We start from the raw sequence: 24,319 nt of genomic DNA, 5'->3' as shown, positions 1-24,319 counted from the left end.
TTTGAGGATGAGAACTGAGAGGTTAGATATGGAGTGATCATTTCATGAAAAGTGTTCACCCACAGGTGACGCGGTCTTTTTGTCTTTTGTCATTTTTCTGTGTGAATTCAAGACATAGTGACTGTCTCATTTCACCCACTCAGTTGTTATTGGGGCATTTAGTGCGCTGGATAAGGTACATTACATGTTGTGAAAGGCATGTGTAGGACCCATGGATCTTGAAAGAAGCGTTGTGCTGGGAGTTGATCATTGTAGCAGTGGAGATATATCTGCAGGTTTTGCATCTGTTGTTGCTTTGAGTTGGAGTGTCCTGATCTGTGGGGAGCTTGCTTTTGACAGTGAGCTTGGAAAGGTTGGGGGGGGTTGTTTGAAGGCCAGAAGAGGGGGTTCAGGAAAGATTTCCTAATTGTTTAATGATACTCCCTGTGTGTGCCATTGTGGGGTGGTAGGTGACAACTAGGAGGGTGTGTTGGAGGGTTCTTTTCTTCTGAATTGAAGCAGGTTCTCTCAGGGTATTTGGGTGACCCGTTCCATAATGCAATCTACTTCTCTAGTGGAGTGTCCTTGTTTGGTGAAGGCCGTTATTCTATAACATCTTTACATTATTGATGGGTTTGTGTGCTTTATTACCATTTTATTTTTGTTCTCATCCCTCATTTAAAAATATTCAGGGCGCTGTTAGCATGGAAGCCTACATTTCATTTGGTGCCCCCTAGTTCTTGTGTTATGAGGAGTAAATAACACTTCCTTATTTACTTTCTCCATACCAGTCATGATTTTATAGACTTCTATCATATCCCCCATTAGCAGTCTCTTTTCCAAGCTGAAAAGTCCCTAATCATTTTTGTTGCCCTTTTCTGTACTTTCTCCAATTCCAATATATCCTTTTTGAGATGGAGCAACCAGATCTGCATGCAGAATTCAAGATGTGGTTTTATATAGAGGCAAAAAAGAACTAGATACGTTCATGGAGGATCGATTCCATCAAGGGCTATTAGCCAAGGAGGGCAGGGATGGTGTCCTTACCCCTCTGTTTGCCAAAAGCTGGGAATGGGAGACAGGAGATGGATCACTTGTTAATTACCTGTTCTGTTCATTCCCTCTGAAGCACCTGACATTGGCCCCTGTCAGAAGACAGGATACTGGGCTAGATGGATCATTGGTCTGACCCAGTAGGGCAGTTTTTATGTTCTTAAGTACCTCCCAAAGCACCATCCAAGCAGTCTGCTATGTCCTTTGCTATAGTGAACAGTTTAATGCTCAAAATGTTATTTTACAAATGGATTAAGTTATCTGTTTCATCATTTGGTTTCAAGAGACTTTTAATCTTATTTTACAAAGCTTTGTAGTGAGACCATTCAGTGACTGCACATTTCCCACATGATGTCTAACATGTACACAGCTATGAAGCAAAAATTAGACATAAAATAATCTTACATGTACAGTATAGAGAAAAACCTAGAATATTCTCACACTTCAGTTAAATTAAGGATAGAATACAGTTTAAAACTTCAATATGATTATTTATCTTTTAAGATAAATTCAAGGCATTTGGCTTTTTCTAACAAGAGAATTTATTCTAACCTTACCAGCTCCCAAGTGTGCCTCTGGTCCAACTACCACAAGTCCAATGTTATGGTCTTTGCAGAACTGGGCAAGGATAGTATGATTGCTGACTAACACAGCTGAAAAGAATAAAGATATATACTTAAGTTACAAGTATAAAACACTTGTACACTGAATCAAAGACAAAGGGGGTTATAATTCCACCCCCAAACAGTGTTGGAATAGGATATTATAGGCAAAAGGAGAGCTGAACAACTTAAAGGGTGTTAAGCCCTTACAAACGTTATCAAAACTGAAATAGAACTAAAAATGGAGTCCAGAATAGATAACTGAAAGTTATGCACAATATCTGATAAATATACAGTCATTAAATATTAATTACGCTATGTTTATTTTGGGTAGCCCAAGTAAACATTTTTAAAACATGTTTATACAAATAGACTAGCACATTTTAAAAATAAAAAGGGTTCAGAGTAGCAGCCGTGTTAGTCTGTATCCGCAAAAAGAACAGGAGTACTTGTGGCACCTGAGGGTACGTCTTCACTACCCGCCGTATCGGGTTTATCGATTTATCTCGATTCCCGAATGCGCTCACCGTCAACTCCGGAACTCCACCAGAGCGAGCAGCAGTAGCGCAGTCGACGGGGGAGCCGTGGCCATCGATCCCGCGCCGTCTGGACCCCAGGTAATTTGATCCAAGATACTTCGACTTCAGCTACGCTTTCGCGTAGCTGAAGTTGCGTATCTTGGATCGATCCCCCCCCCCAGTGTAGACCAGCCCTTAGAGACTAACAAATTTGTTAGTCTCTAAGGTGCCACAAGTACTCCTGTTCTTTTTAAAAATAAAAAGGCATTCTAGCACCAGAGCTGCCTCTGGTGGGCGAAAGACGGAACTGCAGCGCTTCTTAGGCAAAATGTATTTTATGCAGGAAAATACAAAATTCTATACCCAGTGCTGTAGAATTCCCCCAGGAGTAAGAGTTCATCACAGCACCCTGTTCGCAGAGCCAGGTTAGGACAGAGTGGGGCACACAGGGCTGCGGGGGGGGGCCACAGACTGCAGTTCAGAATGGCTACTCGGGGGTCAGACTGGAGCATGGGCTCCGGAGCTAGTGGGTGACAGTGTTGAGCCTGGGGACGGTGGAGAGGGGCTGCAGGGACCCATGGAGATGAGGGGTGTGGGGACAGAGGTAGATATGCCTGACTGAATGGGAGAGGCTTGGGGTCAGCCAGGATCTGCATGGGGGAGGCTTCCCAACACCCTAACCATCCCCCCCTCAAAGCAAAACCTCCCACCCACACCGCTATGTTCCTTCCCTCTCCCTCAGCTCTTCCATTACCCCTGACTCCCCCAAGTCTTTGCACTGCTTCTGACAGGTGCAGGAAATACAATTCTGTATTGTCATTTAAATGAATTACACAAAGTTCTGTATTAATATGCCTTGTGAGGAATCTATTTGTCCCCATGCAGCTGAGGAGCGATAAATGCAGGAGGGTGGGTGGGGGGGGGAGTTTTGCAAAATTTTCTGCAACCAGGGGAGAAATCGGGGGGGGGGGGGCATACCCAGCCCCAGATGCCGTACAGGGGTAGAGGAAGTCCCATCCTCCCCAGCCCAGCTGTGACTAACAGCTGAGCCCGGCAGAGGGTAGGAGCCACCAGCCAGGTCTTCCCTAGTCCTGTCTCCTGCCCCACAGTGATTTATCTCTCTGCCAGCTGCCCTAGGCACCTGAAACATACTGCTGGGCAGGGTTCCATGACCGCTCTAGTGGCTTCCCTTTGCTTCCCTGTCAGAAAGTCATTTTTCTGCAGGGAATCAAAGAAATTTGCAGGGGACAGAAATGCTGTGCATGCGCAGAATGCCCCCAGGAGTAAGTGTTTTATCAGATAATCTGACCATTCAAAAAAAAAAAAAAAAAAAAAAAAACAGCAAAAATTATTTGCATGTGGTATAATTTGTGGTATCTTTTGTGGAAAAGAATAAGACACACTGTTAATTTCTACTGATTCAACATATAATATTGAACCGTTTTTGTTTATATTCACACATCTATATACGTGCGCACAGCTTGAAATATCATTTATTTGCTTTCTATTACCTGAATTTGAAATCTTTCCATTATCAGCTGTTCCTGCATTTCCTGGAGCAACTAGCACTTGTTTTACATGTGGAGATTGTGCCAATTTCCAGGCCAGAGCATGCTCTCTGCCTCCACTGCCAATCACAAGCACTCGATCAGCCATCAGTCTGTGAAAAGCCAGTCACTGTACTTATTTCAGAGTCCTATGGGAAAAAACAAAACATATGAATTATGTCTCTAACAGCCACTCATAATTGGTAGCCTCAGTCATAGGCGTGCACAGCACATTTCATTAGGGTGTGCACCCAGGGATTTTTTTTTTTTTAAAGGCGAACATCATAAAGGTTGGGGTGCAGGAGGGAATGCGGGGTGTGGGAGGGGATGCAGTGTGCAGGAAGGGGCTCAGGGCAAGGGATTGGGGCAGAGGAGTGCGGGGTGCAGGAGGGGTGCAGAGTGCAGGAGGGGGCTCTGGGCAGGAGGTTGGCGTGCAGGAGGGGTGCGGCGGGGGCTCAGGGCAGGGAGTTGGTGCAGGAGGGGTGCGGGGTGCAGGCAGGGGGTTCAGGGCAGGGGTTTGGGGTGCAGGAGGGGTGCGGCAAGGGGTTCAGGACAGGGAGTTGGGGTGCAAGAGGGGTACGGGGTGCAGGCAGAGGGTTCAGGGCAGGGGGTTGGGGTGCAGGAGGGGTGCAAGATGCAGGCAGGGGGCTCAGGGCAGGGAGTTGGGGGGCGGGGTGCAGGAGGGGTTCGGGCTCCAGCCCGGCACCGCTTGACTGCAGCAGCGCGTTCCCTGCCTGCCTGCCCTGGCCCCACACCGCACTGCTCACCACGTCCCTGAGCGGCCCCTGGGGGGGGCGTAGGGCACAGGGCTCCGCGCGCTGCCCTTGCCACGCCTCCAGGTACCTCCTCCGAAGCTCCCATTGGCCGCGGTTCCCCGTTCCCAGCCAATGGGAGCTGCGGAGGGCGGTGCCTGGAGCAACACATGGAGCCCTCTGCCCCCGGAGCCCCAGGGATGTGGTGCCATGCCGGCCGCTTCTGAGAGCAGCACAGGGCCTGTGGCACCACGGGGGGCAAATCCCACAGGCCGGATCCAAAACCCTGAGGGGCCGGATCTGGCCCGCAGGCATTAGGATGCACCTGGGCACACCCGGCACACCCTGTGCGCACGCCTATGGCCTCAATCTAGTTTCCAGCATATAAGTATTCAGGTGACAAAAATACACCATCACACATGGTATTGATTGGCAACAGTGTTGGCCTTCTGGGTGAAATCATGGACCAACTGAAGTCAGTGGAAGTTTTACCATTGACTTCAATGGGGTCAAGATTTAATCCCTTAAGTATACAGGCCAAAGTGTAGAGCAGGGATCGGCAACCTTTGGCAAGCCCCCTGGCAGGCCGGGTTGGTTTGTTTACCTGCTGCGTCTGCAGGTTCGGCCAATCCCGGCTCCCACTCGGCCCGTGCCGCGTCCCGCAGCCCCCATTGACCTGGAGCGGTGAACCACAGCCAGTGGGAGCCATGATCAGCCGAACCTGTGGATGCGGCAGGTAAACAAATTGGCCCCGCCCCCCAGAGTGCTTACCCTGGCGGGCCGTGTGCCAAAGATTGCCGATCCCTGGTGTAGAGACTGAACTACCCACCTAGGTCTGGTTTCGCCACAGAAGTACTGAGGCACATTGGTAGTGTGGGAAAGCTTATACAAATGCTGTTTTTAACTTAGCTTTAAGGTGGCCTTCAATATGGAGGATGTCAATCCAGAAACTTTAATGAGCACTAAAATATGTAATTTTTTAAAAACAGCAATTGTCAAACTATAAAAATCAGTGAGAATGCTGCTTAGACTGAATAACGTGCTAAATACACCTGCTGTTTCCCCCAAATACAGTAACTCCCCACTTAACGTTGTTTCGATCTTACGTCCCTGCTCAATTACAGAACATGCTCCATTTAAAGTTGTGCAATGCTTCGCTAGAACGTCGTTTGGCTGCCTGCTTTGTCCACAGCTGGCAGCCCTCCTATCAGCTCCCCTATGCCTCCCCGCACAGCGCCTCCCGCCTGCCGGCAGACCCCGCAGATCAGTGCCTTCCCCCTCCTCCTGCCCCCAGCAATCAGCTGGCTTGTGATATTCGGGGGCAGGAGGGAGGGGGAGGAGCGAGGACTCGGCGCACAGGCTTCCCCTCCCACCCCTGCCTCCCGAACGCCACAAACCAGCTAATTGCTGCGGGCAGGAGACAGGGGAGGGAGGGGGGAGGCTGCGCGCCGAGTCCTCGCTCCTTTCCCCCCTCCTGCCCCTTGAACGTCGCAAGCCAGCTTATTGCCGCGGGCAGGAGAGGGAGGGGGGAGGCGCAAGGACAAGGCGTGCGGAGTAAAGGGGGATAAGAGGGGGAAGAAGAGGTGGGTTAAGGGTGGAGGCTTAGGAGTGGAAAGGGCGGGCTGAGGGTTGAGCCCCCCGCCCCTGCCGCTGCGCACTGTGCTTCTCCTCGCCTACAGCACCTTCAGCCTCCTTGCCTGCCTCATTGTCTCCAGTGCCAGTGGGCTGTGCCTGTGTGGGGTAAGGCAGGGGCACCTCCCAACTACAGTACTGTACTATATGGGGAAAAAAAAATTTCCCTGGAACCTAACCCCCCCATTTACATTCATTCTTATGGAGAAATTGGATTCGCTTAACATCATTTCACTTAAAGTTGCATTTTTCAGGAACATACCTACAACATAACTACAACGTTAAGTGAGGAGTTTCTGTACACTGACAGGCCTCAATAGTATTTCTTGGCAGATTTGTTTTGATGTATTTCAGAAACACTATAATATGCAATGTATTTTACATCTGCTGATTTAGTTTTTCCAATATGAAATTAAAATGGGCACATATAAATGTCATGAACAAAACCAATCCCAGAATATGACCTTTAAGATTGGTTAATGTCAATAGCATCTATCTATAGCCACGAAATACATAATAAATTAAGACCACCATAAAAATGTCAGCTTTCCAGCCAACACAACATTGCTCTTTCTCAGGAACAGATGATCTGTGGAGAGCTTACTGTATAGCTGACAAACAAAATCAGAGACAATATTTAAATACAAAAGCATTATGTTTAAGAACAGATTTTAGTAAACTGTAACCTTTTAGGAAGGAGATTTTGGTTCCTAGCAGAGATGGCACCAATATCGATAAAATAATGATTGATTATATACATTTCCAAAATGACTGAGCTGATCAAGTATAATGTCCACTTTAAAAAGTTTTATATACCCTCTTTTAGGGGACTTTCTTCTGCATCTGCAGGGAAAAGGATTACTTTATATAATAAGTCTTTTCCCTTTTTTTCCCGAGTAAGGGTACTATACATTAGACATACTAAATATGTACATTAGATTACCTTGAAATAAAGTTAACTTTGTGCAAAAAAAATTAAAACTTGGGTTCTTCCCTTTTTTGCTTCTTTATGAAAAGTTTGATTTTTCCTGCCCCTCCCTCCCCTGCCTTTGGTCTTAGCTATATCAGAAATGTTAAGTCTGATCTTCCCTGTTGTTGCTGGAAGACTTTCCTGGGGTGTGTGTTTTACAGTACTGATTAAAGGATGAGAGAGCTCACAATAAACCAAAGGTTGAATTTGATGACATTATAACAAAAACATAATTTATCCCAAATGCTCTGGAATTAAATAGGTGTTAACGAAAAAAGTTTTTAAAAAATTGATTTAAATCCTCTCCCCTCACAATTATTCAGTTTTCAACCTCTTCTTGACCCATCATAATTTCACTAGTTCAGTAGAGTCTTTCAAGGTAGAATAGATCTAAATTTCTAGTGGAGGGTGGGAGGCAGGGAAAACACACACAAGCAGAAACCCCTTCATGCTTATCATAAAGAAGAAAAAGGGAGAGGGCTTTCCTCTCCCTTCCCCCCTTCTTGCAGGCAACTTAAAGGCATCTTGGCAGGAAAGGGAGCTAGTGTAAGAACAGAACTTACTTTAGAGGAGATATGATGGGGACTCCCAGCTGAGACACCTCTACTTGCCACATCAGGCAGTACTGCTCCATTTAATGATTCCAGAAACTCCCCAGCCAGATACAACCCCTTCCTCCTGCTCCCAGTTCAAATTCTTCTGTGTGATGAGAGCTGATCCCATAGTCAAGGACAACAAACTCGTGGGGAGCTAAGCTCTCCAAGCCATGGAGAAGGACAAGAAGGAGGGCGTGTGCTCCCATTCTCCTTTTAGCAGAAGAGGGAGAGCTGTACTCCCCCTTACTTTAACTCCTGCTGGTAATGCAAGTGACTCACTCCTTTTAAAAACAAAGCAATATAAAACAGGATGCCCCCCAAAAACCTATGTAACATTTGTTAGTCTCCATTCTTTGAATTTCTTACAGGAGAGCAACAAATAATATGGCATTACTTCTCCACCAATCAGTTCTGTATTTTTGCTGGTAATCCACACAAACTCTATATTCCCCATTCCCTATAAAAACAAAGATGATAATTTCTGAACTGAGACATTGGTCAATGTACTCATCAGTCTGTGTCATTTAACTGCACATTTATGGCCCTTTTCAAGTAATGAATCTCAAGGCAACTTTCTATAACAATAAAACAAACATCTTTGGTAACAGTACAGAAGTTAAAAACTGTTCTTTTCTGATGTCAGACGATGGGAGAGACATTCTTTAAATTAATATTGAAGAGTCATTCCTTGATGTGCATGTGTAACTCCCCACAATCTCAAATCAGTAATATAAATACACTTTTAGATTTGTTTAACATCTACTTTAATATCTAGCACAGATTAAAGTAAAGCGTTTTTCCTTTAATCCTGAATTATGACATGGAACCTTTTAACCCTGTGGAAAATAAAATGAGGTTTATTCATTGCTGGAGATAGGTACACAATAAGTAATATGTTCTATTCCATTCTTTATAGGTTCTTATACCATCCTCACCGCCATAGTATTTGAACACCTTCCAGTAGTGCATTAAGAGACGTGACTAACACCATGTTTCCAATACTACAGTTGTTTACAGAAAAATAAATCAAAACGTGCTGATATATCACTGAGCAAAACCTGTGTGTGAACTTCTTAAAAGCAGGCGCACACTGAGGCAGTGAGAAATAAAAGTTTGTGTCTCTAAAACACAATACATTCCTCTCACATCATTAAAATAAATAAATTTACATTAACAAACAGGATAATCCCACACATGCACACCTTCCAATTCCTTACATATTGATGGACAGATGCCAGATTTTAGCATCACAGTGAAAAAAGCCATGCACATTACAATAAGCTTAAACATCACCTATCAAGTCAAACATCTCTTTTTCTTTCTTCTAGTGAATGACAAACAGAGGGAGATGCCTTAGTTGAAATCTGATCAAACAAGCATACAACTGCTGAGGCAGAATTTGGTCTGTAGATATTTAAGCAATTTCTTCTTACATTCACAGGGATCCTGCAGTGTAGATCACAACAAGAATCCACACAATTCTGAAAACATGCCTTCTTCTACCCAATCACATAAGAGGGAGATACTGAAAATTTGCATTCATTCTAACTGCCCACAACATACTGCAATTATCTGACTTAAATCATTTTCTTAGGTAGGTTAGGAAAGAGACAGACAGACATACAATAATAAACAGAGAGAAAATAAGAGACACAAACTGTTGAAATGTCTAACACCCAAACAAAAACACTTCTTCCATGGCATCATTTCCACTTCATGTAAATGTTTAGGTTTGCTGCAGTTTTCATATACAGATCAAACAAAAGGAGAACAAACTGACTACACAGGGCCAGATTCAGAGGGGATGTAAGTGATGGTATAAATTGCATATTCATAAAACAGCATAAGCAACATAAATTGGTGTAATTTACTTCAAGAGAACAAAGTGCAAAAATGCAACAGGAAAAGCAACATATCAGGGTACAATCCAGACTAATGAGTTGCTGTGTCCCTCCTGCCCTCTAACCTGGGGTGCCTTTTACAATGCTTTGCTGCTGCTGTAGCCTCCAGCATGAAAGTCATTCCAAGCTATGTCTGTGTGTGTGCTGCACCCAACCACACCTAGCCTCTTACCAACCTTGGTTATACTGCAGGTGACCCCAACACACCCCCAGTATTAGATTTCCCCACAGAAATGTATGTCCTGTAATACCCACCCCTCTCCTGGACAATACAAGTTTATATAAAGTCTGTTATTGCTTTAAAAGAAATAATTTGCACAGAACCTGCCACCCCAAATGGAGTTTCCCAGACACTTCAGTTTAAACACATTGGCCTAGATAAAACAATAAAGTAAGTTTATTCACTACAAAGAGAGATTTTAAGTGATGTACAAGTAACGAGGCATAAGTCAGAAATGGTTACAAGAAAATAAAGTTACAACTCTGATGGTGCTTAACTATATCAGAATCAAGCAAAGTAGTTTCTCACCATACACTTTCAGCAGACTTACTGATCAAACTTCTTAGGTCAGGCCCCTTCCACCAGTTCAGCACTGCTTCCTTTGTCCTTCAGGTGCTGTGAACAGGGCCGGCTCTAGGCACCAGCAAAGCAAGCAGTTGCTTGGGGCGGCAAATTTGCAGGGGTGCAAGAATCCAGCATGGGAGCTGAGAACCAACAGGAGGCCCTGGGAGCTGTAGTTCCTTGGTTAGCTCCCTGCCTACAGAGCCAGCCCTGGAGCAGGGAAAAAACTACATTTCCCAGCATTCCCTTGGCTGCAATTAACAGGAAAGGGAGGGGGAAGGAGTGTGGAACTGAAACCTCATGCTGCAGCTTGTTGTGAATGGTAGGGACAGAGCCAGCTCTAGGTTTTTTGCTGTCCCCCACTCCAGCCCTGGGCTCCCCCTGCACCTCCATGTTGCCCCAGGCCTGGACTCTCCCCTGCCCACACCCCCTGCTCTGGCCCCCATCTGCACCCCCCTGCTGCCCCAGCCCTGGGCTCTCCCCCCACCAGCATCTCCTGCCGCCCCAGCTCTGGCCCCCACCTGCACCTCCTGCCACCCCAGCCCTGGGCTCACCCCCCACACACACCTCCTGCCGCCCCAGCCCTGGGCTCTCCCCCAAAGAAAGAATTGGGCGGACTAAATGGACAGTGCACCTCTCTATCTGAAGCCTAGCAAGGGAGGTACGTGGATCCCACTAGAATTTAAAATGAAAAGTAAGGGAGGGGAGGCTCTGGACCTGGGCAGCTTTAGATACAGTACCAGGCACGTAGGAGGATTTACACTTCTGAGCCATGGAAGCAGAAATTGACTTTTCCTTTCCAGATTTAGCTAATATTCAGAAAGGGAATCCAGCACCTGCCTTCCAGATTTGAACACCCTCAAAATTCAGGAGTGCTCAAGCTCAATTTGGGCAGCTGTTACTTCGTTTCTCCCAAATCAAATCTACTGATCCACTGTAACTTGCTGTAGAAAAAGTAGAATAAATTGAGCAAGAAATGCTTCCCAGTGGTTATTAGGACTGGAATTGCTATTTTCAACAGCCATTGCTTTTTTTTTTTAGTTTTGGTTTTATTTGTTTAAAAAGAAGGCAGTGAGATTGCATTGGCAAATTCCCCATAGAAACAAAGAATGGAACAAAAGAATAATAAAGATACCTAAACTTTTCCTCATTTATGTAGGACAGTCTTATAATATGCATCCAGATATCCTCCAATCACACAAGCTGAAAATTGTTCCACTTTACTGCAGTTCTGTAACCATATGGGAACCAATCCTATCTGTGTTCTGTACACATCCAAAATTCCTGCTGAATGACCCGCTCTGGGAGCGAGTTACCAGTGACCCAGGGCTGGGGTGACAGGAGGGTGCATTTGGGGGGGGGGGAGGAGAGAGAGCCCAGGGCTGGTGGGGGGGCAGCCAAAAATTTTTTTGCTTGGGGCAGCAAAAAACCTAGAGCCGGCTCTGGCTGTGAATGCATCTCCAGATGACATTCGGGAGACAAGACAGTCTATATGGAAGGATATTCCCTGCTGCTTTTTCCTCACCTAATTGAGGATACTTTGTTTCCCTACCTGCTTGATGACTCTGTTTACTGCTTAAATGCAAATTAAGCAGAGCACACATTCCTTTGAGACAGACCTATCTGCCAACTTCAGTTTGGAATATGTGTTAACATCATAAAGTGGAATATTATAACTTCTCATATGACGTTGCCACACAGATTTTATCAGGACAATAATGACCAGAAAATTATGAGTTTTCAAAAAACTCACAAGGCATACTTTGTACAAAGATTATTACAGTAGTAAGTGTGGTGTGGACACATGAGGTACATTCTATCACAAGCGTGTAAAGAAAAATGAAACAGGCCTCCTTTTACACAGTTATGTTAGTGCATAGGCGACAACTTCTACTGGCACCAGTGGATGCTCGACCCCCCTCTGCCCCAGGCCCCACTCCCTCCTGCCCCCATTCCAACCCCTTCCACAAAGTCCCCGCCCCAACTCCGCCCCCTCCCGCACCTTAGAGACTAACAAATTTATTTGGGCATAAGCTTTTGTGGGCTAGAACCCACTTCAACAGATGCATGGAGTGGAAAATACAGGAACAGGTATAAATACATGAAATGATGGGCGTTGACTTACCAAGTGTGAAGTCAGTCTAATGAGACAATTCAATTAACAGTAGGATACCAAGGGAGGAAAAATAACTTTTGTAGTGGTAATGAGAGTGGCCCATTTCAAACAGTTGACAAGAAGGTGTGAGTAACAGTAGGGGGAAATTAGGTTTAGGTTTTGTAATGACCCAACCACTCCCAGTCTTTATTCAGGCCTAATTTGATGGTGTCCAGTTTGCAAATTAATTCCAGTTCTGCAGTTTCACATTGGAGTCTGTTTTTGAATTTTTGTTGTTGAAGAATTGTCACTTTTAGGTCTGTTATTGAGTGACCAGGGAGAATGAAGTGTTCTCCTACTGGTTTTTGAATTTTATAATTCCTGATGTCCGATTTGTGTCCATTTATTCTTTTGCGTAGAGACTGTCCGGTTTAGCCAATGTACTTGGCAGCGGGGCATTGCTGGCACATGATGGCTTATATCACATTGGTAGGTGTGCAGGAGAACGAGCCCCTGATGGTGTGGCTGATGTGGTTAGGTCCTATGATGGCGTCCCTTGAATAGATATGTGAACAGAGTTGGCACTGGGGTTTGTTGCAGGGTTTGGTTCCTGGATTGGTGTTTTTGTTGTGTAGTTGCTGGTGAGTATTTGCTTCAGGTTGGGGGGCTGTCTGTAGGCAAGGACTGGCCTGTCTCCCAAGGTCTGTGAGAGTGAGGGATCGTCCTTCAGGATAGGTTGTAGATCCTTGATGATGCGCTGGAAAGGTTTTAGTTGGGGGCTGTACGTGATGGCTAGTGGTGTTCTGTTACTTTCTTTGTTGGGCCCGTCTTGTAGTTGGTGACTTCTAGGTACTCTTCTGGCTCTGTCAATCTGTTTCTTCCCTTCACAAGGTGGGTATTGTAGTTTTAAGAACGCTTGATAGAGATCTTGTGTTTGTCTCTGAGGGATCGGAGCAAATATGGTTGTATCTTAGAGCTTGGCTGTACCCCCATGTACATCACTTCTGAGTTTGGCACATAGTATCTTGAAACCAATATTCCATCCACAGATAAACCGAAACCGCTACCCCACAAAAGATACCATTATGCTTCAGTGCAACTACTGCTGCACAAACCACACTTCATATCTATAGTGCCTAAAAGATATGAAAGTTCAGCATCTACCAGGCAGAGTTCATTTGTTAGCGAGCAAAGAGATAGACTGAGGGCATCACCGAAGCCTGAAGCACTCATTGACATCACTGAGAGTTCATTCACTCAGCCCCTCTCTCGGGATAAGGAATGCACAGTTCTTTCCAAGTGACCATGTTCCTAACCGTGATAAATTAACAGCTGGCCTGGCCCTGACAGTTTTGTTCTGTTTCCCAGGGGACTTTATAGGGCATTTAGGCCCCAACGACATGGGCTTTTCAAATAAGTTGCAGGTGCTTCGGGCTGCTGATGGGGAACACTTTAAACACTGTCTCAGGAGCGGGCTGTGCATTACAGATGGCACTGGCGGTGGAGGGGGGTTAATTTCTTGTTTGTTGCGGTGTCACCAGGGGCGGGCGGGGCTCGAACAGTCACCAACAAAGGTACCGCCCAATTAACTGCCAGCCCTGTGCACGCGGCCGCTCCCCGATGATGGCCCCTCCCACTGTGTCCGGACAGCTTTCAACGCCCCCCCGCCCCCTCACACTGGGGTCTCCCGCCCACGTGGCGCCCGCTCACAGCCCCTGAATTCTGCCATGCGGGCCGCGGGTCACAATAAACCCAGACTCTGTCACGTGCCAGGCGGACGCAGAAGCGGTCGGGGTCACGCATTGGCAGGGCAGCCAGAGGCCTCTGTCTATGGTCGGGACTACATATCCCACAATCCCAGGCGGTACGAATGTCGGCTCCGTTGGAATGGGAGGGGCGGGGCCGCTCCGCCTGAGAGAGCCGCTAGGAGCCATCCCTGAGCGCAGGGTGAAAGGAGCTGCCCCTCCCTCCGCGCTTCCAGACACAACCCCTCAACGTGCGCGTGCCTTCCCGCTCCTCTACGCATGCGCCAAGCACGGGGGCGGAAGGGGGCGGGACACGGAGGGGTCCAGGTGAGGTGGGGGCGTCGGGCTGCAGCGGCGTTGACAGCCGGGGGCAATGGGGGAGGGGCAAGGGGCGCTGCAGGGCCCGGCCCGGCCCCCCTGGGGTGGGGCTGTGACACTGGCGGGCTGTGCCGAGAGCTTGGCTGGGGGGAGGGACTCGGTGTCAGTGTCACTCCCCCTCTGCCCCCGCCCTGCTGCGCCCCGCCCCGCCCGCCCGCTGAGCGGGGTAAGGCCGGTTAATGGCAGCGCCACCCACAGGCGGCCCCTTGGTTGCAGCTCCGGAAGTGGCCCATCACCCTGGCCTCTGAGCCCCAGTCTGGCCGCGCCGGGTGCAGCGTGTCAGATCTCATGCGGAGCTGTTAATCTGTCATTGTGATGTAGTGGGAAACAGCTGTCCCAGGGTGAGCCAGCGTCACTGATCTCGAGGGTTCCCCCCACATCATTGCACAGCTGGCACTGCTGCGAAGGCATTGTTTGGTCTGTGGGGAAAAGTAGCTCTAGAGCTGGAAAATCAAGTTTTACCATAAACGGTGAGTCTAGAGTAACCCTTCTGCTGTGAGCAAAGTGAGGCCAGGTCTACACTACAGATCTATATTGGTGTATAACTATGTCACTTGGGTTTGAAAAGTCCAAGTCCCTGAGCAATGTACTTACACTGACCTATCCCCACATGTAGCCAGCGCTGTGCTGACAGAAGAAGCTCTCCCATTGACACAGTTATACCCAGGGCCGGCTCCAGGCACCAGCTTCTCAAGCAGGTGCTTGGGGCAGCAGGTCCAGGTATTCGGCGGCAATTCAGCGGACAGTCCCTGGGAGTGAAGGACTTCCAGACGAATTGCCGCCGCAGATCGCTATCGTGGCTTTTTTGTTTGTTTGTTTTTGTTTTGGCTGCTTGGGGCGGCCAAAACCCGGGAGCCGGCCCTGGTTATACCGCCTCTCGGGTAGGTGGATTAACTATGCCAAAAGGAGAAGCTCTCCTAATGGCACAGGAGCATCTCACTTACATGTTCAGTGGCACAGCTGCATTTGTGCAGTGCAGCGTTTGAAGTGTAGACCTGCCCTGAGTGTTTGCAGATGGAAATGTTCATTTAATGAATGCTTATTAAACAGCAATAATATTTTTCTCACAGATGCCTCTGTCAGAGAAGAAAGGCCTCCTCTGTTGTAAATTGCAGGATTAAGGCCAAAATCACCATAACGGTGAGGATGCCATTTTAGTTAAATACTTTTGTAGCGCATGATAGTACAAAATACCATTTTGCATAGGTCTTACATAACTATCCTACATAAAGCACCACACACCAAAATGTATTCAATATTATACATAATCGTAGCAGCTTTTATTTAAAATTATCAACAATCGAGTATTACTTTTAGATTTACAAAAACAACAAGGAGTCCGGTGGCACCTTAAAGACTAACAGATTTATTTGGGTAAAAAGCCTCACTTCTTAAGATGCATGGAGTGAAAGTTACAGATGCAGGCATTATATAATGACACATGAAGAGAAGGGAGTACCTCACAAGTGGAGAACCAGTGTTGACAGGGCCAATTCGATCAGGGTGGATGTATTCCGACCCCAATAATGGATGAGGAGGTGTCAATTCCAGAAGAAGCAAAGCTGCTTTTGTAATGAGCCAGCCACTCCCAGTCCCCATTCAGGCCCAAATTAATGGTGTTAAATTTGCAAATGAATTTTAGTTTTGCTGTTTCTCTTTTAAGTCTGTTTCTGAAGTTTTTTTGTTCAAGAATAGTTACCTTTAAATCTGTTATAGAATGTCCAGGGGGATTGAAGTGTTCACCTACTGGGTTTAGTATGTTACCATTCCTGATGTCCCATTTGCGTCCATTTATTCTTTTAGGTAGGGACTGTCCGGTTTGGCCAATGTACATGACAGAGGGGCATCAGTGGCACATGATGACATATATCACTTTAGTAGACGTGCAGGTGAATGAGCCCTTGATGGTGTGGCTGATGTGGTTGGGTCCTCTAATGGTGTCGCTAGAGTAGATATGGGGACAGAGTAGGCAACGAGGTTTGCTACAGGGATTGGTTCCTTGGTTGGTGTTTCTGTGGTGTGGTGTATAGTTGCTGGTGAGTATTTGCTTCAGGTTGGGGGGTTGTCTGTGAGTTCTGGCCTGTCTCCCAAGGTCTGTGAGAGTGAGGGATTGTTTTCCAGGATAGGTTGTAGATTGTTGACAATGTGCTGGAGAGGTTTTAGCTGAGGGCTGTACGTGATGGCCAGTGGTGTTCTGTTATTTTCCTTTTTGGGCTTGTCCTGTAGTAGGTGATTTCTGGGTACCTGTCTCGCTCTGTCAATCTGTTTCCTCACTTCCCCAGGTGGGTATTGTAGTTTTAAGAATGCTTGATAAAGGTCTTGTAGATGTTTGTCTCTGTCTGAGGAATTGGAGCCAATTCGGTTGTATTTTAGGGCTTGGCTCTAGACCAGGGTTCGGCAGTGTTTGGCACGCAGCTCGCCATGGTAAGCACCCTGGCAGGCCGGGCCAGTTTTATTTACCTGCTGATGTGGCAGGTTCGGCCGATCGCGGCCCCCACTGGCCGCGGTTTGCCGTCCCGGGCCAATGGGGGCGGCGAGAAGCCGGGGCCAGCACATCGCTCGCCCGCACCGCTTCCCGCCGCCCCCATTGGCCCGGGACGACGAACCGTGGCCAGTGGGGCCCGTGATCGGACGAACCTACTGCATCAGTAGGTAAATAAAACTGGCCCGGCCCGCCAGGGTGCTTACCCTGGCGAGCCACGTGCCAAACGTTGCTGACCCCTGCTCTAGACAATGGATCGTGTGATGTGTCCTGAATGGAAGCTGGAGGCATGTAGGTAGATTTAAACAAAAGTAACAAGAGTAGTGGATTGTACAAGTACTTTTAAGTGATACAGTACTTAAAATCAGAATTTTTTTTTCAATCAGATTATAAATATAAAGCAGGTCTAATTCTGAGCTTAATCTTAATTTGACAGCAACTCAAAGTGGCTAATAGGCATAAAAACTTTCAACACACTATTTTGAGTAAGCATGACTATATGAAAAACTGTTACACAGAGTTGTAGGAGATTCATCCTCTGACTAATGCACTCAGTTCTAAGAGATGGTCTATTTATCTTATTTGACACATTTGCATTCATTTTTAAGGCAACAAGAGACTATAATGATCATCTAGTCCAGTGGTTCCCAAACTGGGGTTTGCGAAATGTTACAGGGTTTTTTTGGGGAGGAAATTCCATAATGGCGGACAGAGCTGTCCCTAGGGACCCCCGGGCAGCACAGGGCCAGCAGCCCAGAGCCCCTGGACTTCCCAGAGCTAAGCAGATCAAAGCAAGCATCTCTATCACAGGAAGGAGATTTAAACTTCAAGACTCTTTATAAGAAATGAAAAGGGAGGTGGATATTTTTTGCTGTTTTTAAAATTAAATAGGCAGCTAGTATTGTTTTAAAAATTATTATGAAGAACAAGTTTAAGCTTTATTGTAACATGGGTTGTTTGCCTGGACTGCTCAAGACCTGAATGCTTGTGTAGGAGGAACTCTTTGAGTTGGCATCTTAAATACCTTCATGCTGTTTCACATCTGATACTGCTTGATGAAACATAGGAGCCATGTCTTATAACAGGCTTATTCAAAGTGATACAAGCTACGAAAGTGAGATCTTGGAAGAGTGTTGCCATTTTCATAATGTAATAAAAATACTGTAATGATAAATAATTAATAATAAATAGTGTGTAATAAGCATGTCATAAAAACAAATTTTATATGTCCAAGATCACTGCTTTTATAATTTATACTCAGGCAAAGGAGAAAATCCCTGGAAATATTCATTTTTAGGAGGGGGTTCGTGAGGCTTGACATTTTAGTGAAAGGGGTTTGCAGGTTGTTAAAGTTTGAGAACCACTGATCTAATCCAACCTCCTGCATAACCAAAGCCATAAGAATTCACAGTGGTAGTGTTTATAATAAGAAAGTAAAACAAGGCAAGGTGATTAGAAAATAAAAGAACCCGCTGCTCATCTTAAGTTTAAAAACCCATGCTTTGATTCTGTATGTGTGGAGTTGTACCTTTACAAGGCATTCAGGACAGATGATCAACGTTGAATGCTTCTAATCTTGCCTCTTTTCAGAAGGTTCTTCCAAATAGCCTGCTAGCTGTAGAAAATTTAAGTAACAGTAATTGATTCAACCTGTCCAGTTTTATATCTTGAAATGCAAGCTGACACAAAGTCTTTGGTAGTGGTGGCCATGAAAGTAAAGATGATCTTAGTGTACTGTACAAGGAATTAGGCTGATGATTCTCATGAACAATAATGGGTTGTTTCAGTGGTGTATTAGGTGTATAGTTTTTGCTTGCTTCCTATCTTTCTATAGTTGATTTTTGTGTGAAAAATTATCTTTTATGTAAATGTTGAAAAAGAATTGCTTTGGGATACCAGCGCTTTCAGCAGCCAGTCTTCTCAGTAGAATCAAAGTTAAGGCATTATTGCTCTTTTCTATTCTTACTAAAAAGTTAATGTTCTAGATTTATTTGATCTTACTAACAGGAGTAAAAGAGGTTGGCATCTAGGATATTTGAGTCCCGCAGCTCCTTCACTTTAATCCTGCACTGCAGGGCGTCCCGGTCATGGCCCCTTTCCATCATGTCCTTTGATACCTTCCCAAAGGTATCATAATTCCTACGGCTGGAGCGCAGCTGGGACTGTACAGCTTCCTCCCCTCAAACACTGATGAGGTCCAGCAACTCGCCATTGCTCCATGCTGGGGCTCGCTTGGCGCGTGGAGGCATGGTCACCTGGAAAGATTTGCTGATAGCACGCCATGCCACGCCGGACTGAGCAAACAGGAAGGGGATTTTTAAAATTCCCAGGGAATGTAAAGGGTGGGTCACATGGTTGGTTACCTGAGGCCAGGGTAGTAGAGTTTGAACTGATGACCAGAGTGGCGAGAACAGGCATTGTGGGATACTACAAAATACTTCTGGAGGCCAGTCACAGCACATTGGGTGGCCACACTGCAGCGGCAGCGCAATACTCGCTATTCCTCTCGGAGAGGTGGAGTACATGCAGCGCTGCAACCACGGAGATACAGCGCTGCAAATGCCTTGCCAGTGTGGACGGGGAGTGAGTTACAGCGCTGGGGGTGGCTTTACAGCGCTGCAACTAGCAAGTGTAGCCAAGGCCTCAGATTGTCACCTATAAAAGCTGGCTCAGGTTTGGGAATCTCCCTAACCTCCTCAGCCATGAAGACTGAAACAAAGAATCCATTTAGTTACTCCACAATGAGTTTATCGTCTTTAAGCGCTCCTTTTGTATCTCGATCATCCAGGGACCCCACTGGATGTTTAGCAGGCTTCCTGCTTCTCATGTACTTATCAAACATTTTGTTATTACCTTTTGAGTTTTTGGCTAGCCGTTCTTTAAATTCCTCTTTGGCTTTTCTTATTACATTTTTACACTTAATTTGGCAGTGTTTATGCTCCTTTCTATTTACCTCACTAGGATTTGACTTCCACTTTTTAAAAGATGCCTTTTTATCTCTCACTGCTTCTTTTACATGGTTGTTAAGCCATGGTGGTTCTTTTTTAGTTCTTTTACCGTGTTTCTTAATTTGGGGTATACATTTAAGTTGGGCCTCTATTATGGAGTCTTTAAAAAGCGTCCATGCAGCTTGCAGGGGTTTCACTTTAGTCACTGTACCTTTTAATTTCTGTTTAACTAACCCCCTCATTTTTGCATAGTTTCCCTTTTTGAAATTGAATGCCACAGTGTTGGGCTGTTTGAGATGTTCTTCCCAACACAGGGATGTTAAATGTTGTTATATAATTGTCACTATTTCCAAGCGGTCCTGTTATAGTTACCTCTTTGACCAGCTCCTGCGCTCCACTCAGGACTAAATCGAGAGTTGCCTCTCCCCTTGTGGGTTCCTGTACCAGCTGCTCCAAGAAGCAGTCATTTAAAGTATCGAGAAATTTTGTCTCTGCATTTCGTCCTGAGGTGACATGTTCCCAGGCAATATGGGGATAATTGAAATCCCCCACTATTATTGAGTTCTTAATTTTGATAGCCCTTCTAATTTCCCTTAGCATTTCCTCATCACTATCACTGTCCTGGTCAGGTGGTCGATAATAGACCCCTAATGTTATATTCTTATTAGAGCATGAAATTACTATCCATAGAGATTCTATGGAACATGTGGATTCACTTAAAATTTTTACTTCATTTGATTCTACATTTTCTTTCATATATAGTGCCACTCTCTCCCTTCGCCCCCGCACGATTTGTTCTGTCCTTCCGATATATTTTGTACCCCAGAATGATTGTGTCCCATTGATTGTCCTCAGTCCACCAGGTTTCTGTGATGCCAATTATATCAATATCCTCCTTTATCACAAGGTACTCTAGTTCACCCATCTTATCATCTATACTTCTAGCATTTGTGTACAAGCACTTTAAAAACTTGTCACTGTTTATTTGTCTGCCCTTTTCTGATGTGTCCAATTCTTTATGTGAATGTTTCTCATCTGATCTGGCCCTTACATTATCCTCTTCCATCCTCTGCTCCTGACTATAGCCTAGATAATCTCTATCAATAGAATCTCCTCTAACAGAAGTCTCTATCCGATCCACGTGCTCCTCTGCAGCAGTCGGCTTTCCCCCATCTCCTAGTTTAAAAACTGCTCTGCAACCTTTTCAATGTTAAGTGCCAGCAGTCTGGATCCACTTTGGTTTAGGTGGAGCCCATCTCTCCTGTATAGGCTCCCCCCATCCCAAAAGTTTCCCCAGTTCCTAATGAATCTAAACCCCTCCTCTGTACACCATCGTCTCATCCACGCATTGAGAGTCTGAAGCTCTACCTGCCTACCTGGCCCTGCGCGTGGAACTGAGAGCATTTCTGAGAATGCCACCATAGAGATCCTGGATTTCAGTCTCTTCCCTAGCAGCCTAAATTTGGCCTCCAGGACGTCTCTTCTACCCTTCCCTATGTCATCGGTACCTACATGTACCACGATCACTGGCTCCTTCCCAGCACTACACATAAGTCTATCTAGATGCCTCGAGAGATCCGCAACCTTCGCACCAGGCAGGCAAGTCACCATACGGTTCTCCCGGTCATCACAAACCCAGCTATCTATGTTTCTAATGATTGAATCTCCCATTACTAACACCTGCCTTTTCCTAGTGACTGGAGTTCCCTCTCCCGGAGAGGTAACCTTAATGCGAGAGGATACCCTAACACCATCTGGAAGGAGGGTCCCAACTATGGGAAGGTTTCCCTGTGCTCCCGTTGACTGCTCTGCTTCCCTGGCCTTTCATCCTCCTTAACAGCGCAGAGGCTGTCTGACCGGAGGTGGGACAATTCTACAGTGTCCCGGAAAGCCTCATCAGCATACCTCTCTGCCTCCCTTAGCTCCTCCAGTACCGCCACCCTGGCCTCCAAAGCCCATACGCAGTCTCTGAGGGCCAGGAGCTCCTTGCACCGAATGCACACATACGCCACCTGCCCACAGGGCAGGTAATCATACATGCTGCACTCAGTGCTATAAACTGGATAGCCCTCACTCTGCTGCTGGGCTTCTGCCTGCATTGTCTCCTGCAGCTACCTAGTTAATGAAAGGGTTTTGTTTAAATCAAGAAGTTTTGAATGTAGTTTAGTTTACAGGTTTTAAAGAACAGCAAGTGCACCTTGCCCCCTTCCCACTCCCCTTCCAAACTCCCTTGCAAAACTCCCTGTTAGCAGCCTCTGTTCGCAAAAATAGATCCTGGGGCATTCATAAGTGTGGATATAGAGTCCAGCTGGTGGGTACTTTATATTTAGAGCCTGACTAAAATGCAACTGTATTGGCAGGGCTCTGTTATTACACAATTATGTCCTCAACATAGTTATAAAGCACAGCTCTCTGCAATGTAGAGAGGGCCTAACTGTGTTTTAAGAAACATGCTAAAACTTTGTACCTGTGTAAAGCCTAGGATATTTACCCTGCAAAAGAGAACTGCTTTTTTGTGATACTGGGAGAGCTGTGTTGCAAATGAATTTTCATTTGTAGTATAGACAGGATTCTTCTGTGTGTAAACAGTGCTAATCTGCTGTTACAATATGTATATTGGTAAGTGTATGACTGAGAGTTGGCCTCTAAAATAAAGATCTTTGTACATAAAAATTAATCTGAATTTTGATAATCTTTGGAAGTAAACGAAAATTAGTTAATTTAAGAAGATTTTAAGAAATAATATTGGCTTTTAAAATTCAACACATTAGTTTCATTTTATGTTCAGTGTTGTTGTTTTTTTCCAGGTCATTGTTTAGGATGTAGCAGCATCTGAAGAAATATGAAGTGGCTTTGTGTCATATTGACAAAAAAAATTGGATGTCATATCTGGGCACTTTCAACAATGATTCCCAAAAAAGTAAAAACATTTCCTTATCCCTATATCATTGAGCATAGAATGTTGTCAGGTTACAAGTCTAAAAATAACATCAAAGACTCTTACAGACTTCTTAAACTTCAGGAGGGGTGTTCCCTAGATGATGTAAAAAATTCATTTACAAATCTTGCCAAACAGTATCATCCAGACAGTGGTTCCATCACAGCTGATTCCGCAACATTTGTGCAGATAGAAGAAGCATACCGAACTGTGCTTTCTGATGTGGCCAAGAAAATGAAATCAAGTGAAAGTGAAGATGAAGAAGAAACCAAATTCAAATCCAAAGCGCCACAGCACAGGCAGTATTTAAGTTTTGAAGGTGTTGGTTTTGGGACTCCGAGTCAAAGAGAGCGACAGTACAAGCAGTTTAGAGTAGATCGTGCAGCTGAGCAGGTGATGGAATATCGAAAGCAGAAACTCGAGAGCCAGTATGCTATGAACACTATGATAGCCAAAGATATAAGGCAGAGTAAGAAGGTAAAAATAACCCAAGCAATTGACCGTTTGGTTGAGGACCTCATCCAGGAATCAATGGCTAAAGGAGACTTTGATAACCTCAGTGGTAAAGGAAAACCATTGCAGAAATTTTCATACTGTCCACATATTGATCCTATGACTCACAACCTGAACAGAATTCTAATAGATAATGGATACCAACCAGAATGGATTCTGATGCAGAAAGAAATACGAGAAACTATTGAGGAACTAAGAAAGAACATAGTAGCATCTAGGAATAAACTTGGAGAGCCAATGACACCTTGTAGACAGAAACAATGGAGTCAGATTTGTGAACAATTAATAGAAGATATTAAGAAACTAAACAAAAGAATTAATGACTTTAATTTAATTGTTCCCATTCTGAACAGACAAATGGTTCATTTTAATGCAGACAAAGAAATTGCACGAGCACAGGCGGCTTATGAGATCCTGATGGAAAAAACAAAGACCATTGATGTGGATACAAAGGAAAATGAACAGGAAAAAGTTAAAATATTTAGGCTTAAATCCAGCTTTTTGAAGTGGATAAATCTTATGCTGAAATAAAATAAAACAGATATACCAGTTTTGATTAAATATTCATGTTAATATATTTTGTAGTTTGAGAGAGAATTTTTCAGGTTTACTGAAAATATAAAACCTACCTGTTTTAATGTTATAATGTTTAGAAGGAATCTAGCTGCTTGACCTGGCTCTCCAAGTGGTCAATATGAAAGCTGCTTAAGAATAAATAATTTTTCTCAGCCAGTTTTGCTTTTGTCAGGCTTATTCTTCTGCATATATCGAGCCAATGTTTTATTTGAGTAAATCAGAAATAATTAAACCTTGTAAAAGTACCATTATCTTTGCTTTACAAATTAGGAAACTGAGGTGCAAAGAAATGACAGCAAGTTAGTGACAGAACCAAGAATAGAATCTATATTTCCTAATTTCCTATCCTGTGCTCTATTAATTGAACCATTCTACCCTCTTAGTTTGAATGCTCACAGCAAGGAACAGTGGGCAGGTTAAAAAAAAGAGCCCTTCTAAGTAATACATTTTTCGTATTTAAAAAAATATTGATGTCAGAGACTGTTTTCTGGTATAAGGAATTGTGGCTAATATTAAAGTCTCTGCTCGCATG

At 45.1% G+C, this 24,319-nt stretch overlaps 2 protein-coding genes across 6 annotated transcripts in view; one reads left to right on the top strand and one right to left on the bottom strand.

Moving 5' to 3' along the window:
- Window positions 1-12,558, bottom strand: part of LOC128830596 (trifunctional purine biosynthetic protein adenosine-3-like) — a 49,659-nt gene extending 37,101 nt beyond the window's left edge. Inside the window, exons 1-3 of the mRNA XM_054016460.1 lie at window positions 12,238-12,558; window positions 3,664-3,848; window positions 1,590-1,685 (exon numbers count right to left, since the gene is read on the bottom strand). Of these exons, the coding sequence (XP_053872435.1) occupies window positions 1,590-1,685; window positions 3,664-3,808 (241 nt within the window). The 5' untranslated portion in view covers window positions 3,809-3,848; window positions 12,238-12,558. The remainder of the gene's footprint in view (window positions 1-1,589; window positions 1,686-3,663; window positions 3,849-12,237) is intronic.
- Window positions 12,559-14,155: 1,597 nt separating this feature from the next.
- On the top strand, window positions 14,156-23,943 carry DNAJC28 (DnaJ heat shock protein family (Hsp40) member C28). 5 transcript variants are annotated; one of them, XM_054048389.1, is made up of 4 exons: window positions 14,156-14,279; window positions 14,652-14,800; window positions 15,401-15,470; window positions 22,568-23,943. In XM_054048389.1, exon 4 carries the CDS (start codon window positions 22,603-22,605, stop codon window positions 23,740-23,742), a length of 1,140 nt encoding a protein of 379 aa, XP_053904364.1. In that variant the 5' UTR covers window positions 14,156-14,279; window positions 14,652-14,800; window positions 15,401-15,470; window positions 22,568-22,602; the 3' UTR covers window positions 23,743-23,943. The 5 variants fall into 5 exon arrangements, with proteins under 5 accessions (XP_053904364.1, XP_053904376.1, XP_053904392.1 ...); XM_054048401.1 differs by lacking the exon at window positions 14,652-14,800; XM_054048409.1 differs by lacking the exon at window positions 14,156-14,279 and having other exon boundaries at window positions 14,421-14,671.
- Window positions 23,944-24,319: the final 376 nt, after the last annotated feature.

The sequence above is a fragment of the Malaclemys terrapin genome, chromosome 1 (genome assembly GCF_027887155.1).
Source record: "Malaclemys terrapin pileata isolate rMalTer1 chromosome 1, rMalTer1.hap1, whole genome shotgun sequence".
Classification (NCBI taxonomy): Eukaryota; Metazoa; Chordata; order Testudines; family Emydidae; genus Malaclemys; species Malaclemys terrapin.
Note: the sequence above shows the minus strand (reverse complement) of the source record. Positions and strands in the feature narration are given on the sequence as shown.

What these genes read in the sequence shown, in the direction of transcription:
- DNAJC28 (XM_054048417.1), top strand. Translation starts at nt 22,603, where the DNA reads ATGAAGTGGCTTTGTGTCATATTGACAAAAAAAATTGGATGTCATATC.